The 17,580-nt window shown below is 37.3% G+C and overlaps 1 protein-coding gene across 3 annotated transcripts in view; it reads right to left on the reverse strand.

Moving 5' to 3' along the window:
* erbb4b (erb-b2 receptor tyrosine kinase 4b) overlaps positions 1 to 17,580 on the reverse strand; it is a 316,016-nt gene that overhangs the window by 48,404 nt on the left and 250,032 nt on the right. For 2 of the 3 annotated variants that reach the window (XM_084123173.1, XM_084123172.1), the window contains exons 15-20: positions 14,203 to 14,357; positions 13,156 to 13,200; positions 8,239 to 8,371; positions 5,767 to 5,889; positions 4,681 to 4,779; positions 1,503 to 1,688 (exon numbers count right to left, since the gene is read on the reverse strand). In XM_084123173.1, the coding sequence (XP_083979299.1) occupies positions 1,503 to 1,688; positions 4,681 to 4,779; positions 5,767 to 5,889; positions 8,239 to 8,371; positions 13,156 to 13,200; positions 14,203 to 14,357 (741 nt within the window). Of the gene's footprint in view, positions 1 to 1,502; positions 1,689 to 2,399; positions 2,448 to 4,680; positions 4,780 to 5,766; positions 5,890 to 8,238; positions 8,372 to 13,155; positions 13,201 to 14,202; positions 14,358 to 17,580 lie in introns of all 3 variants that reach the window. The other variant, XM_084123171.1, reaches the window with a different exon arrangement.

The following is a 17,580-nucleotide window of genomic DNA, read 5'->3' on the forward strand; positions in this document are numbered from 1 at the left end:
AGCCCTCTTAAACTATGATTTAAATGCATGAGATTTATTTAAACAGTTGAATCTGGCTTTTGTCTGTTCAGCAGTGGCTAACATGGACATTAATTTCTATTGGTTATAATGTTTATTTGTATGCATTAGAGAATGCATGTATTATAACAAATATATTATATAATATAGTAAATATTTTATTATTATATTTATTATTATTTGTTTTTCAGTAACCCTTTCTGCATGCAACATAGTTACCCAAGTAGGTGGTGACAAAGGGCTGACTGTTTGAGTGAGTCATGAATCATTCACAAACGTTTCTTAAAAAAAAAAAAAAAAAAAAAAATCTAAAATATATGGAAACTCTAAGTGGACATGGTGGTTGAAAAAAAGAAAAGAAAAATTAGATGGGAGGAAAAATAAAAAGCCAATGCTTTTGGGTTCTCTCACAATTTTTTTTGTGTGGTTTGCGAGTGAATGCAACGTTTCTCGGGAGAACGCAAACATTTTGCGAGCGAACGCAAAGTTTCTCGGGGAAATGCAAAACATTTGCTCATACTTTTTTTCTTCACCATGTCCCATAAGGGGCTCCATAAAAATGTATAGCATTGATAGATAGATAGATAGATAGATAGATAGATAGATAGATAGATAGATAGATAGATAGATAGATAGATAGATAGATAGATAGATAGATAGATAGATAGATAGATACCAAATTTTTAAAAGGTAGGCTACTGTATGTAGCCTTTCTCTCCCTCTCTATTTTTTAAAAATAATCAAATACAATTCAGGCTGCAAACACCATTTCATGTTAACTTTAAAATAGTTTTAGCTTAAGTATATCAGTTCATACTGCAGTCTCTGCTTAAATTATCATGTCAACTACCACCTGTGATGTAACTCCTGTGTAACCCGGTGCACTCATATTCAAGATACCTTTTTTCTTTTCCTTTTAAGAATATTTTGTAAACAATAATTCCTGAAATAGCTCTGTTACTGTTCTGCTTAAATCATTGTTTTAACCCCCCTCCCACACACACACACAGAATTGATATACAGTTCTGCATCTCAGAGGTGTCAGAGGTTTTGTTTTGAGTGACAAAAAGCAAAGCTCACAGATACAACTATGAGCTCAGATCGGACAGAGCGTGCTGTACGCTGCTTATCTATCCCAGCAGCCTTTGAGGTGCTGCTGCTCTGAGATCAGTCACATGCACTCCCAGTCTGGGAGACACTGAGAGGAGGAAATATGACCACCATTGGTGTGGGAGGAAGATGAACAGAGTGGTACAGACAGCAGACGGGGTTGGAGGTCCAATATCAAAGAAATATGACAAAAATGATGCTCGCTGCATGACTAGGAAGAATTTAATATGTACAAATTATTAGTACTTCTGAATAAAAACATGAGCCATATCAAGGGCCACAGAAATATAAGATAAATAAGAGTGGTCTCAACTAATGTTGCATTTAAGTAGATCTCTAAATCTCTGGTTCAATCAGGATTTGGGGTGTCTTACCTTGGCGATCTGAACACACCAGTTAAGCAGTAACTGGGAGCCGATGTTGTCTTTGTGCTCGTGCACGTAGTCCAGCAGACAGCCGTGGGGCATGAGCTGAGTGACCAGCTGAATGGTTGGGCTCAGACACACACCCAGTAACCGCACCAAGTGAGGATGCTCCATGCTGGCCATGATCAGAGCCTCCTGGAGGGAAAAAAACAGCGACTCAGAGCACAGGAATCCATAATCCATCAATTACAATGAGTGGATTAAATGTCAGTTTTTACAGCATGTAAGGTAAATGTCTTAAACTGTTCTTTTATTAAGTAAACACAGCTGGTATACATATATATATATGAAGAGTTCAGATGCAAAAGCCTCTAAGTGCCATCTGAAATTTTCTTCTAGAATGATCATTTTTTATCAAGCTTGTATATTTAAGTTCAGTAATTTCACTTAAATGATAATTAATAGGTAATTTTCATTGCCATTTAAGTGAATTTACTGAACTTAAATATACAAGCTTGATAAAAATGATCATTCTAGAAGAAAATTTCAGATGGCACTTAGAGGCTTTTGCATCTGAACTCTTCATATACACACACACATACATACACACACTGTTGAAAAGTTTGGGATCGGTAGATTTTTTTATGTTTTTAAAATAAGTCTCTTCTGCTCACCAAGGCTGCATTTATTTGATCCAAAATACAGTAAAAAAAATTTGTGAAATATTATTACAGTTTAAAATAACTGTTAAAATATTTTAAAATGTAATTTATTCCTGTGTTGGGAAATCATTACTCCAGTCTTCAGTGTCACATGATCCTTCAGAAATCATTCTAATATACTGATTTGCTGCTCAAGAAACATTTCTTATTATTATCAATGTTGAAAACAGTTGTGTACACTTACAGTTGTTTTTCCCGGATTCTTTGATGAATAGCAAGAAACAGCATTTATCTGAAATAGAAATCTTTTGTAACATTATAAATGTCTTTACTGTCACTTTTGATCAATTTAATGCATCCTTGCTGAATAAAAGTATTTATTTCTTTCCAAAAAAAATGTTACTGACCCCAAACTTTTGAACGGTATTGTGTTAAAAAAGCTTTCTATTCAAGATAAACGCGGTTCTTCTGAACTTTCTATTCATCATAGATTCCCGTTTTCATTCAATTTCAATTCAATTATAATAATATTTCACGATATTACAGTTTTACTGTATTTTTGGTTAACTAAATGCAGCCTAGGTAAGCATAAGAAACTTCTTTCAAAAACATTAAAAAATCGTACCGATCCCAAACTTTTGAACGGCAGTATAAATATTACTGTTCAAAGGTTTGGGGGAATATAAAAAAAAAAAAAAAAAAAAAAACATTTAAAAATTACGTTTTTGAAAGAAGTCTAATACTCACCACGGCTGCATTTAAAAAAGCAGCAATATTGTGAAATATAATTACAGTTTTAAAAAACTCTTTTCTGTTTTACTGCTTTAAAATGTAATTCATTTCTGTGATTGCAAAGCAGGAATCATTATAATATGCTGATGCTCAAGAAAAAAAATCTTATTATCAATGTAGAAAACAGCTGTGCTACCTTATTTTCTGTTGTGGAAGCAGCATTTATTTAAATGGAAATCTTTTGTAACATTATAAATGTATTTACTGTCACTTTTGATCAATTTAATGTGTCCTTGCTAAATCTCACTGACCCCACACACTTTTAAACGGTAGTGCGATTTATTGTTACACAGCTCAGTCCAACAATAAATTATCTGTTAAAAGATGGCATATTCTGAAGCAAGATAAACAGTGCATGCCTTATTGGGCAACACATATGTGAGAATGAATGGCAGTGTCTTATATTTGACAAATGAGAGCATGTTTCAATTACAAAAAGTGCAAAAAGTGCATGTATGTTGCAAAGACAATTTCTTAAAGATTTGTTCTGAAGCACTTCTCATGCATGTTGAAACACACACCCATGACGTCCCACTGAGATTCATAAGTGAAACAGCCCCATATAGTCTGCTGCAATGAGTATAGACTGCAAAATGAGTGTTGGATTTATTTGCTTTGTTTCACGACACTTGCGTAAGCTGGAGGATTTACAAGGCAGACTTATTACCCATAAATCACTAACACTGCACACTTGCATGCTGAAGATGAGCATCTACAAAATTTAACAAAATCTTTATGCTTGTCTATTTCAGTTACTGTGCTTCAGTACAGTGTGATTAAGTAAATCTAGTCAAAAATAAGAAATGCGTGAAGCATCTTACTAAACGAGAACACATTTATGATCCAAATTCCAGTTTATATCCAACATATTTAACCTGTGGTCCAAACAAAAGATGGCACAGAGTATAAAAGTATCAGGGACTAAGAAAATGCAGAACATAAAAAATACATATAATTTCCACAAACAGCTGAGGGGATAATTCAGAAATAATTTCCAAACCTCGGGCCATAAGGTTATATTACTGCAATAAAAGATACCTCAGCCATTAATATGATTTCAGGCCTTGGAGGGATCCTATTACGTTTGTTTGAACATTTTGAAAAAATAACATGGTGTGTAGCACACATCCAACATGCACAAACACACACACACACAAACCCATTATCTGAGCACTACATAAAATGACACACTTGACAGTTATATAATGAGCATTCACACTCCTGCTATTCTCCAGCTGCTGAGATGATTGCGTGCCCGTCCAATCAACAGCGGAGGCCAGCGTCTACACGTCTGATCCGCCTTCACGTGCTTCTGTTTTTTAAGCGCAGTATGAGTGGATCTGTTCATCTACAAACCCCTAAGAATATTCTGAAAGTGAAATGCCCATTAACACTGATGAATTGTGGGAAATACCTTATGTGGGGAAGTCACGGAGAAGACGCTTTAATGCATGCATATATGCTCAAATATCTTAATGAAAACAAACACATGCATTACTAACATGAAAAAGACGCAACATTCTACACGCAAATAAGCAGAAATAACCTGTTTTAGATTGCACTCAACGTGTGTGTAAGGGCCTTTGGTAAGTGTTTCATAGTTCTTGCATCATCTAAGAGGATGTTTCAAGGTTTACATGCATTTTTCCTTTTGAACTACTAAAGAGCTGAATATTCGCTTAGTGGAATTACACAACCTACAGCTGCAAGCCTTGCAACAGAGTGACACTCACATCCATGAACTCTACATTGGCTTTGGGGCCCGTCGCCTCGTTCAAGATCTTTATGGCCACGGGAATCTTCACAGTCTCGCCCTCAGGAACCCAGATACCCTGAAATCACAAAAAAAAAAAAAAAAATGTATTGGGAGGAATTGCACAATTGATTGTTGATAAAGTCTTCTGAGTTGTTCTTAACACTAAGGTGTTCTTGGTGGTTGTTACGTGGTTAAAACGAGCCTACGCTCAAATAAGTCCTTCAAAGTAAGTATAATATTTTCATAAGTTTTGAAATTGATTTGAAGTGCACTACTTTTTTTTTCTATCGATGTAAATGTTGATACATCTTTGCTGAATACAATTATTTTAAAAACATACTGACCCTAAACTTTTGAACACTATCTTTTCATAGCACTGTATGGGGAAAGTTATGCACAAAAATAAAATAAAAATAAAATAAAAACAAATGAATATTTAGTGTTAAAGGGATAGTTCACCCCAAAATTTCCATTTTGTCATTAATTACTGACCTTCATGTCATTCCAAACCCGTAAGACTTTCGTTCATCTTCAGAACACAAATGAAGATATTTTTGATGAAATCTGAGAGCTTTCTTTCCCTCCATTCACAGCTATGCAAATACCACTTTGACGCTTAAAAAGTTCTAAAAGCCTAATAAAATAGAATAAAAGCCTAAATTCAATCTGTTCATTATATAAAGCCATCGTGTCTCTTTGGACTAAACCGCTCATTTCATATGGATTAGTTTTACGATCTCTTTATGAACTTTTGCAACTTTTATGAAGTGCAAATGTGTCAGTTGTGTAGCTGTCAATGGAGGGACAGAAAGCTCTCCGATTTCCTTAAAAAAAACTTCATTTGTGTTCCGAAGATGAACGAAGGTCTTATGGGTTTGGAACGAGATGAGGGTGAGTAATTAATGACAGAATTTTCATTTTTGGGTGAACTATCCCTTTAAGAGTTTCGATAACCTCCCAGCAAATGTATGTGCAATAGTTACAATAATGCTTTCCTAATCAAAATATACGGGCTGCACAGATCTTTCTTCAGTTCCCTCTGTCTCCTCTTTGATGTCATTACCTTGTAGACGGTGCCAAAGGCCCCGGCTCCCAGAATCTTCACCCGTTTCAGCTCAGTCTCTTTCAGAATGCGCAGTTGGGCCTGGTTTGGGGCCGCACCGCTGGGCGTCAGAGGCTCCACCAACTGAGACACACAAAGCAACGGACGGAAGATGCTGTCAGTGGCGCTAAAATCAATCTGGACAATCAATGAGCATTTGGCCATAACTCAAATAAATTGAATAGCCCAGACAATAGTGTATGAATTCCTTGTAATTTATTTAGTCTTGCTGTGCCATTATGTGGCGCATATAAGAGTTTGGGAGTTCAATCAATGCATAAAAAACCCTGGTGATAAAGGAACTATTGAAATGTGATGAGAGAGAGAGGGACAGAGATAAGAGGAAAAAGCAAAGAGAGAAGATACAGGAAAGAAAGACAGAAATTGAGAAGGTTATCCTGATAAAAATATGAAGGGAGAAAGTGTGTAGGAGAGATTGGGAAGCGTAAGAGAAAATGAGAGATAGAGAGAGAGAGCGTAAATCAGCCGTTCTATCGACCCTTTGCGGCGTCCCCCGGCTCATCACAGCGCCTGATTAAAAAACAATAGCACTTCTTCATTTAAATGGAATTGTAAATCAGGAGCCAGAACACAGAAGGCGGAGGAGAGCCAGGGGAGAGGACGAGCTGTGATCCAGGGAGCTGTCCGCTGCAGGCGGTGCTGAAACACAGATCAGCTGTCCGTGGTGCTGAAAAACCTAAGTGGTATTGTGTTGCTCCAACTTAATATAAATTTATAGTGATAGGAACACCCTATTCCGGTGAAAATTGAGATATGGGAACGCTCAAGACCATTTGTGTTATTGGCATACATGATGTCCATTTTCACAAATACGTGCTTTCTTATGTGGCATGCGTGGGCCAGCTCCAGATTATTCTATGGAGTATCTGAGGAGAGCATTATACTCTCTGTTCAAAGCCTGAGGCCATAAGGATATATGTACGCATGAAGACGAGAGGTCGGAACCTTCGGGCACAGAAACGCGGGATCCTTGCGCAACGTGCACTATTATGAACCCTCCACCCACACTGTGATATGAAAAATAAACAACAATATTAAGAGGATGGATAGAAGGAGATTGAGTAAATGAAAAGGAAGGACAGAAACAGTAAGCATTAAGAGGAAAAATAAGCCATAAGTGAGGCCAACATCCCACCAGCAAGGACACGACTTCTCATTAATGTTCATTTAATTAACACATACAATCTCTTTAAAAAGAGGTGCAAAGAAAGGCTATTATCCTCAGCATTGGAATAATTCAGTTTGACTGTTCATGAGGTTTACATAGTAATCAAAACATATTGAGTAAGGTACTTTTAACTGTCTTTAGAACTTTTATAAAGTTGAACTATGTTAAAGTAATTAATATCAATAAATGGTCAGTAAAAGGGAGTGATTAACCTTCATAAATTGTGGATGAACAAACTCAGGAGGCCAAACTAAATAATATATATGCTCTTTTCTATTTTATATTAATTTTACATTCTTGCAACTCTGTTACCAAATCTGATGTGACTCAGATCTGTTTTTGTCATGACAGTGTGAGCGGTACAAACCACATGGAATCAGATTTTTTTTATTCTGATTTGTGCCACTTCCATATGTGTTCCTAAATCTGATACAGGTCAGATGTTTTGCAATGTGACCTCAGTCTGAACAGTCATATCGGAATTCATGTGAACTTTACGACACTCTAGAGCAACATTCGTCACAATTCTGCGCTCATGGTAGTCACTCCAAAGATTTTACTTACCCAAAGCTATCAAGACAGTTGCGAATGGTAGTCAGTGGAAAGACAGTGATGTGTCAGAACTTAAAATTATTACAGTGACAGCTCTATATACAAGCAAAACCTGAGGGTCATATAATAAATGTTTAAAAACTCTGCTCTTTTTTTTATTTATATATTGCCTGTGCATAAATTCGCTGGATTCCGCGGTAGATCACACTTTAAATGAACACATAATCACTTAATCTAATGTCCTCTGTGTTTATTTCCGTATGACAGCCTATTGTGTGTTGTGTTCTACCGTTTTTTTTTAGGACCATGATCTGTTCACACTGGAATCTGATATTGGTCACATTTAAAAAAACAATGTGAACAGCTATACAAAAAAAATTCGGATCTGAGCAATAAATCAGAATTGAGCACTAAGGCACGCAGTGTGAACGCAGCTTAAAATACTGTTTAATACCTTGGTTTTTGTAATTTTGTAATTAATTACATAATAAAAAATAATATTAAGCTTTTGACAATTAAATACAAACAGCTGAATATCAATCAACAGATTATGATTGTTACTGCTAAGGTCCTTCTGGTTTTCAGGCTTCATGGAGAACAGTCTTTAGGAAGTTTTCTGTCTGTTTTCTGAATACATGCTTAAGTAAAAAAAAAAAAAAAAAAAAAGAGAGAAAAGATGGACTGTGTCTAACCTCAGTCTCCAAGAAGCGTCTTAAGGCTCTCTTCTTCTTGATGCTCTTCCTTCTGACTGATATGGCAACACTCAGGCCCACGATGATCACCACAAACAATCCCCCAATAACCCCAGCCGCAATGAGGGGAGTCCTGAGGGAAACACGGGAGAGAAAATAAACATTAGCCATAGGCAATAAAAATAAACTACTGGGTAATTGGTCCAATATCACGTAAACCAGAGCTTATCAACTGGTTCTGGTTTCATGACTAAGATATTTCAAAATCGGATATCATTAAAATGAAACATTGAAATGTAAGAATATATAAAAACTTTATTTATTTATTTATTACATACAACATTTTTGGAAAAACTCAACAGACTTATATTTATAGTTGAGAACCGCTGACAAATACTACAGAAGAACAAAAGAGCTGTACAGATCAGTAGAGAAACCCATCAGAGGAGCGGGCTGAGAATTGCCAACATCCCTTAAATGAGAAGCAACATGAAAAAAGCCTCACTCTCAGAAAGAAATGAGATATTTGGTTGGATGTGTCTGCAAAAAACCTTTCCAACTGCAGTCATCTTGCATCAGTCTTCTCTGGGCTGTACTTTGAGGTTTCAGTTTGAATCTCCATCTGAAAATGTTCCCTTAGCATTAACGAAAGGCCTAATTCAACGGCAGCACTAAATCAGGACTGACTGCATACAAAACACAGCACATGCTGTCCTATTACAGGTCTTTCATTAAGATCCAACTCTTTAGACTGCCAATCTTACCATGTAATTGTCTCTGCACTTTTTTTCACCCGTATTTCTAACAGCACATGGATATAAAGTAGACTCGTCATTTGAGGGGTATTATCATGGACCCAAGTATAAAGTCTTCTTTTTAGTTTTTCTGGGAAAAATGATTTAAGCATATAAGCTGTGTACACACAGGATGTGCTCATGTTCCAACTTTGCTGTTTTATAATTGTTGGATGGGTATCTTGGAATTTTACATCTCAAAGTTGCCATTTGTTTTTGTATCTTGTATAACTATCATTGCATTAAGAAACCATATTAAGTTCAAAGTAGCTACATTTTATGCAATGAACATCAATTGTTGAAGGACTAATCAGAAAAACAAATAAAAAAAAGTAATTGACCCAATTATTATTTTTTTTTAAACTGTTTACAGTGTCTTGTGCTGGTGATTTCTGACAGGTTGTAGAATTTTTTTTGGTTATTCGATAAAACAAACTGCTTACAGCAAATTTAATATCTTAAAGGGATAGTTCACCCAAGAATGAAAATTCTGTCATTAATTACTCACCCCCATGTTTTTTCAAACCCACAAGACATTCGTTCATCTTCGGAAAAAACTCAAATAAAGATCTACACAACTGACAACTTTTGCGCTTCAAAAAGTTCATAAAGACATCGTAAAACTAGTCCAAAAGACACAATTGCTTTCCTGTATATGATGAACAACAGAATGTAGGCTTTTATTTACATATAAACAATCATCAACTCACACATCAGTTGTGGTAAACGGAGGCTAAAGCATGTTGAGCTTCCGCAAGAACCAATGAGGTTCGTTCTCGCGCATCAAGCAAATTTGGTCGAGCATCTGTTTATGTTCGCTGATCAATGTACAAATAAAGTAAATCTGTTCATCATATAAAGCGTCTCTTCAGAAAATTTGGACTAAACCGATCAATTCATATGGATTAGTCTTACGATCTCTTTATGAACTTTTTGAAGAGTCAAAGTGCCAGTTGCATAGCTGTCAGTGGAGGGACAGAAAGCTCTCAGATTTCATAAAAAAGATATTTATTTGTGTTCTGAAGATGAATGAAGGTTTTATGGGTTTGGAACAACATGAGGGTGAGTAATTAATGAAATAATTTTCATTCTTGGGTGAACTATCCCTTTAAGATATTACATTTGCTGTAAGCAATTTGTTTTATTGAATAACCAAACAATCTTAGTAATTAATGACAGAATTTAAATTTTTGGGTGAGTTATCCCTTTAATTACAGTGTAATTAAATGATGTGTTAAAAATGGATATTGAGATCCTTGTGTTTTTTTCTATTCCGTTAAACTCGTCCAGTTGCTTCCTACGTGTACACCTCTGTACGGAAGGCGTTTGTGTTTGGTTTTCCCTCCTGTGTAAATTTGGAACTGTAAGTTTGTGGAATGGAAATGAATTCCCACTCAGTGAGGTGGGGACAGTGAAGCATTGCCCAGACATGATGAGCGATAGACTGCTAGATTATCTATGGGCGAGGTGAGAATCTCTCCCGTTAATTTGATATTGATCTGCAGTCAGAATACAAAGCTTATGAGCCACGGAGACCATAGCCGAGTGCATACCATCACCCACCGAAGCCTGTGTGAGTGTATAGATCCCACATGCGTGAGCGAGCTTCTTTCGCACTGACAATGAGCAGGCAATTATGTTGATGCTGCATTGCTGTCAGCACGCACCGTGCCACTACCGTATATATTGCAGGGGAAGGAGGACAGGATGTCTGACATCTTGTTTTATGTAACCTGCCATGTCTTTTCCAATTGTGCAAGAGAGACTCTGGAGAGAAACACTTAGAATACACATTACAGAGAGGTTCAACAAGGATTTTTGGAGGTACGGCGGTGATTCTGAAGCCCTAGGCAAGATAAGACATGACCCAACCATCCAGTATTACTTATATTGAAACCGTTCTGCAATAGTATTATATAGACATATTAGCTGGAAGAAAAAAATATATATATTACATAAAAAATCTAATATAAACTTGATAATTTTAATTAATAATATGTAGACTTTCCATTCAAAAATTTGAGGTCAGTAAGATTTTTTCTTTTTTTTAATACACATGTATAATATACAGATACATATACAAATGGCATTAAATAGTCACTCATGCTTTTCGTTGTGAAAAACATCCTCTTTACCTGACTCTGCAGGCTGTTGTGAGTGTTGACTATCACCTGCCTCTCATCTTGTTCACACTAGAGATGTTCAACTCTCTCCTGAGCGTGTTTGGTCTCCAAGGATAGCAATGTGTTTTATCAGGATTACTCCCTCCTGCCTTTACTCTGAAAGTCTTTCCAAACAACAAGTATACACTCCTGCACTATAATACACTATTAGGACAGGACAGAACTATATATATACAGTATATGTGTGTGAGAGAGAAAGCGAATAGTCTTGATATAAATCCTGGTCCACATTACAGCTCATTCTGGCCAAAAAAACGTCTCTGAAAGTGTTCAGTGAAGAACGTCTGAACAAGACTTCATATCTCAGTTGATATAAACCTGCACTCCCTGACTCTTAAAAAATTTCCAAAAAGAGCCAATCAGATTGCATCTTGTGGGAAGCTTTTGCCCTAGTTGTTTTCAATACACATCAAGCAGTCTGTGGTTGTGATGTGTGAGGTCGAGACAAACGATTTCTAGCTTTGGCTTCCCTCCCCTGCCAGGACTGTATACCACCATGGTGGATATGAAACAGCAAACACATTTGCTCTGAGCAGTTAATGGTATTTTGTTCCAGCTTTCCCATGAGAACAAAAGAAAGTGATATCAATTTATCAAATATGCCATGAAGCAAATGTACACACACACACACACACACACACACACACCCACACCCACACCCACACCCACACACACACACACACACACACACACACACACACAGGCCTCACAGCAGCACATTAATCACAGAACTGTGGCCTGGTCATTATATAACTTTTTTTTTTTCTTCCCACCGTGCATTTTTGTGTTAAAGCAGAGCTCTGTCTTGAAAGGCAGCTGGCACTAAAACAATGAGCAGTGTGTGTGTGTGTGTGTGTGTGTGTGCGCGCGTGTTAATGATGTCATCAACACAGGAATTAGGCCAATCAGATGCAGCTGGGTTTGACAAACCTAGAGCCTTGCACTGTACGCAGCCAGTGAAGGATGAATTTTAATGTACAGTGAGAAACCACTAGTGAAAATACCTCTATTTTGCAAGCTTTGTTCATTTAATATAACATTTCATTAAAAAATTATACTACAGCATAACTATTTGAGTGAAACTTCATGTGATCAAAGTCACACATTTGCTTATTTAAATATTAACCAATAAATTCAAAATAAAAAATACTTAATAGATATTAAAATTACAAATAATATTTATTCATTCGACATCAGTGCTTCAAAAAAAAACAAAAAACGAAACTTAATTATTTATATTATATTATTTTTTAATTTAAAAAAAATGTCAGAGATTTTCAATGTAGTCTCAGACATTTGGACCCCACTGCTAGTGCACAGAGGTCTTGTGACTGAATCACCAATATGACATGTGAACTGAACACCAATGTGAACTGTCTGTAGAACTGTGTGGTGTAAAGGATCTCCAGTCACAGTGATTTTCTATTGATGCCAGCCAGTGTGACTAGAATCAACTGTTGGACATTGGGCAGAAAACCAAAATAGATACCATGAATAAATGATGGCTTAAGGGAGGACGAGAACCTGGTGCCAGAATTCTGACCTTGCAAACCTACTGACAGTGGAAATCACTGTTTTTTGGAGAAAGAGTGTATAACACACAGTAGTGTTGCTACAGGACATGATTTATGTTACAGAGATTTAGACTTATAGTATATATATATATATATATATACACACACACACATATATATATATATATATATATATATATATATATATATATATATATATATATATATATATATATATATATATATGTTAAGAGATCTGAAAAAAATACAAATAAATAAATCTGAGAAATGGGTGACTCTAGTTCAAGTCCTGGCTCAAGGTACTGCTGCCCTCTCTTCTCTCCCATTGTTTTCTGTCCATTAAAGGTGAAAAAGCCCAACATATATACATATAAATATATGTATATATATATAAAATGAGTGTACCTGTCCATCATGCCAATGCAGTCTTGCAGACGAGGCCCTGTGCATCTAAAACAACAAATAAAGAAAACAAATTAACAAATAAACACACACACACACATATATCTAAAGTTTTCGAAAGTATTTATATTTTAAAAGTATTCAAATTTATATATTTATTAGTATTTAACTATTTAAATGTTTATCCTGCACCAATAAAACAATGCATAGCAATAAAAATGCTGCATTTATTATTTTTTACTAAAATATTTTAATAAATAAAAAGGTATTCATTGAAAAAGCCAGTTTGAAACGAGTCATACTTACGTACGTACTCAATTTATGCTACTGAAGTTCAAATCAGTAATGCTGTTAAGATCAAAGATCTCGGTCTAAACATTCTCATACTTACAAGACTAGGAAAGATTGTGAATGTAATCTAATGACTGTCTTGAGACAACTTAATGGTAATAATTCATCAAATCTATTAGTGCTAGACCTATTTTCAAAACACTGCCTCTCCTGACGCTTTATTGACGTCTAAATTCCTGCCCTTCCACGCTGATGCTCACAGCCCTGTCGTTTTGTCAGCTAACCGCTAACGTCACTAAGCGATCCCAGATCAGACAGTCAGCGGAAGAGGGCTTCCATGTGACACAGGAGGAAGAAAAGTGAATCCATGGCTCAGTGTGAAGATTCATTGAGGAGATAATGGTTTTCTGCATGAAATTTGAGCCGTCTCTCATGTAACCCCAAGGGCCTCAGGTTATGTTGCAGGTGCCCAGCCGGATAAATTCGGAGAGTGTGATGGTTATCATTTAGGGCTAAAGTTAGATTGCAGAGACGCAGCAAGGGCAAACTCCTTCCTCTAAAATTAATGATGCTTTATGCACAGCCAGCTCCGAGGACACGAGAGCTCTAAAAAGGGTCAGTGCATTGACAAATAGGCTCTCTGAAGTTCCTGAGGCTAGAACTGACGTGGCAAACAAGCACAGGAAGTAGCTGGACCGCTACAGATATATTTCCCACACACACTCACAAAATGCAAACATTTAACAAACACGTCCATACCCCTGGGTGCAGTTGACATGACAGGGGTGACACTCATTGTTGGCCTCTGCATATTTGAAGATGAAGCTGTTTGCTCCCTGTAGGCCATCAGGGCATTTCTCCACACAGTTGGGTCCGTCTTTAAAGTGAAGACATTTAACACAGTGATCAGGACCCTGCAAGAGAGAGAAAGAAAGTGGAGGAAAGAGACACATAAAATACCAGCACCTATGGATAATAACCATCCCTCACCACCAACACAATGACCATAACAATCAGCCGGCACAGGATTTATGGCGGTAATATGGAGAGAGGAGGCCGGAGAGGGGGAATTGTTAGCTTGGATATCAATATAAGCACCCTTAGAGTCATCCGAACACCTCATCAACCAGAAAGACAAATAACACTTTGCGGACAATAGGAAGAGATGCTCCGTTTTGTTCCATTAAGAGTGGAAAACGCATGCTGCGCCTACGTAACCTTGAGGAACATCTGTATGCGAGCGTATCTGTCTGTGCTCAGTGAGACCGAGGCTGATATGTGCTTCTTTATGAGCGAATCTCTTGTGAGAGATGAATAAAAGCCTTGCAGCAATTACAGCTGCTCTTCATTTCACGCTGTAAACCGCCTCTGATGCAATAAAGCAGCAGACGGCACCCAGACGCGGCCGTGGGAGCCAGGCAGCACGCAACACACACAGCTTCAGGACCGTAAACATACAGTTTTCCATCGATGTTAACAGTGCAGGTTTTTAAAAAAAAATTATTAATACTTATATTCTGCAAGGATGTGACATTAAGGACATTTAAAATGTTAGAAAAGATTTCTATTTCGATGCTGTTCTAACTTTCAATTCCTCAAAACATCAACTTTGATAATAATAAGAAATGTGTCTTAAGCAACAAATCAGAATATTACAATGATTTCTGAAGGAACAAGACAGGAGTAATGACTGCTTAAAATACCGCTTCGCCATCACAGGAATAAATTGCATTTCAAAATGTATTAAAATAGAAAACAGTTATATTTAACGAAACATATTTAACAATATTACTGTTTTACTATACTTTTGATCAAATAAATGCATCCTGAGTAAGCATAAAAGACACCTGTCATCATTTACACACATCTCATGTTGTTCCAAATCTTTCTTTCATCTGTGCAATAGAAGACATTTGGAAGAATGTTTTTGTCCATATAATGAAAGTCAATGGGGTCCTAAATAACACTTTGACTTTCACTGTATAGACAAAAAAGACGTTTGGGTTCCTCTTTGTTTGGGTTCCACAAAAGAAAAAGGTCGTACTGGTTTGGAATAACATAATGATGGTGACAGAAGTTTATTTTTTGGGTGAACTATCCCCATCGTTTCTCATCTACCCTCTACTATTGCTATTAAAGGGTTAGTTCACCCAAAAATGAAAATTCTGTCAGTAATTACTCACCCTCATGTTGTTCCAACCATGTAAGTCTTTCGTTCATCTTCGGATCACAAATTAAGATATTTTTGATGAAATCTGAGTACTTTCTGACTCCTCCATAGGCTTTCAGAGGGACCCAAACTCGCCGGCCCAGAATAGTTGTTAAAAACATCGTTAAAATAGTCCAAGTGACTACAGTGGCTCTACATTAAGTTTATCATGCGACGACAATACTTTTTGTGCGGAAAAACAACAAAAATAACGACTTTATCCAACTATTAGTGTTCTTCAATGTGGGCTTCTGCTCTGACGAGAGTTCACGGGAGCGCCAGGACACATGCGCGAGAACTGAGATTACGGAGTTCTTCTTCTTCTACTTATTGTTACTGGCTGCTCACTCCTTGGGAGTATTACCGCCATCTACTGTACAAGATGACGTCCCGACTAGAGTCCTGCACGGGTTCGGGTACCCGACGGGTGACCCGCAAATTTTGCTCAAACGGGTGAAAAATATCCAACTGTGTCGGATACGGGTGCGGGTCGGACACGGGGGAAACACGGGTCTAAACACGGGTTTAAAACAATCACATGCAAACGTAAAAATATATGCATATTTTAAGGAACACATCTACAAAAATATTCCTGTATTTCAAGTTGATAAAATAATTTAAAATCCACATCAGTTTATTTGTGCCCACGCGCCACGCCCTCCCAGGAATCTATACTTTCAGTTTTAAAAATTCCTCATAACTGCGCGCGCGCGATCTGCTTTCACTGCAGTCGTCGAGATGGATGCTGAGGAGTTGAAGAAAAGAATAGCTAGTGGAGATTGTAAAGTTGTTTCGACAATACGTCATCAAAAGTCAAGTCCAGTGTGTGGGAGAAATTTGGAGTTACAGTATCTGAAGAAAACAATATTGTGAAAGGCTTTGCTGCATGCAGTTTCGTGTTGGATTATAGCCGCAAATGTGGAACTTCTTCGCTGAGGAAGCACGCAGATGCTTCCTGGTAACAAACCAAGCAGTTCTGTCGAACAGTATTTTTCAAATGTAACACTGTTCAGTATGTGTGGTGTGCAGGGCGTGTTTGAACCCAAAATTGTCTGATGTAGGGTAGACGAAATTGCGTGGCAGATATAGTGTTGTAGCCGCGTCTGTTAGGTTACTCAGTTTTGTGGTAACGTTAGCCATGTTCTTCATGTGCCGGCCTTTTGACAGCTTCGGCTGAAGTTGTCCTTGTGTTAATTGTGGTTATAACTTCTGTATGACCTGGCAATAATTGTAATTGTGTCTATAATGTGATTGGCTAAAATGATTTTATTTCGGGTGCGGGTCGGGTGTCGGTTCTATTTTAAGCGGGTTGGGTGCGGATTTTAATTAGTGCTGTTGACGGATAACGGGTCGGATGCGGTTTGAAGCACTGCGGGTACGGGCGGATTTATAAAATCGGACCCGTGCAGGACTCTGGTCCCGACATCATCGAGACCTAAATCACAATAAGTGTCAAATAGCTTACATACAGTGCGCGTCTTCCTCTGCTTATAAATAGACCGTTTTGCGCTTCCGGCAATGTCGGGACGTCATCTTGTACAGTAGATGGCGGTAATACTCCCAAGGAGTGAGCAGCCAGTAACAAGAAGTAGAAGAAGAAGAACTCCGTAATCTCAGTTCTCGCGCATGCGTCCTGGCGCTCCCGTGAACTCTCGTCAGAGGCCCACATTGAAGAACACTAATAGTTGGATAAAGTCGTTATTTTTGTTGTTTTTCCGCACAAAAAGTATTGTCGTCGCATGATAAACTTAATGTACAGCCACTGTAGTCACTTGGACTATTTTAACAATGTTTTTAATAACTATTCTGGGCCGGCGAGTTTGGGTCCCTCTGAAAGCCTATGGAGGAGTCAGAAAGTACTCAGATTTCATCAAAAATATCTTAATTTGTGATCCGAAGATGAACGAAAGACTTACATGGTTGGAACA

This window comes from Abramis brama, assembly GCF_963993115.1.
Source record: "Abramis brama genome assembly, chromosome: 8".
NCBI classification, from domain to species: Eukaryota; Metazoa; Chordata; class Actinopteri; order Cypriniformes; family Leuciscidae; genus Abramis; species Abramis brama.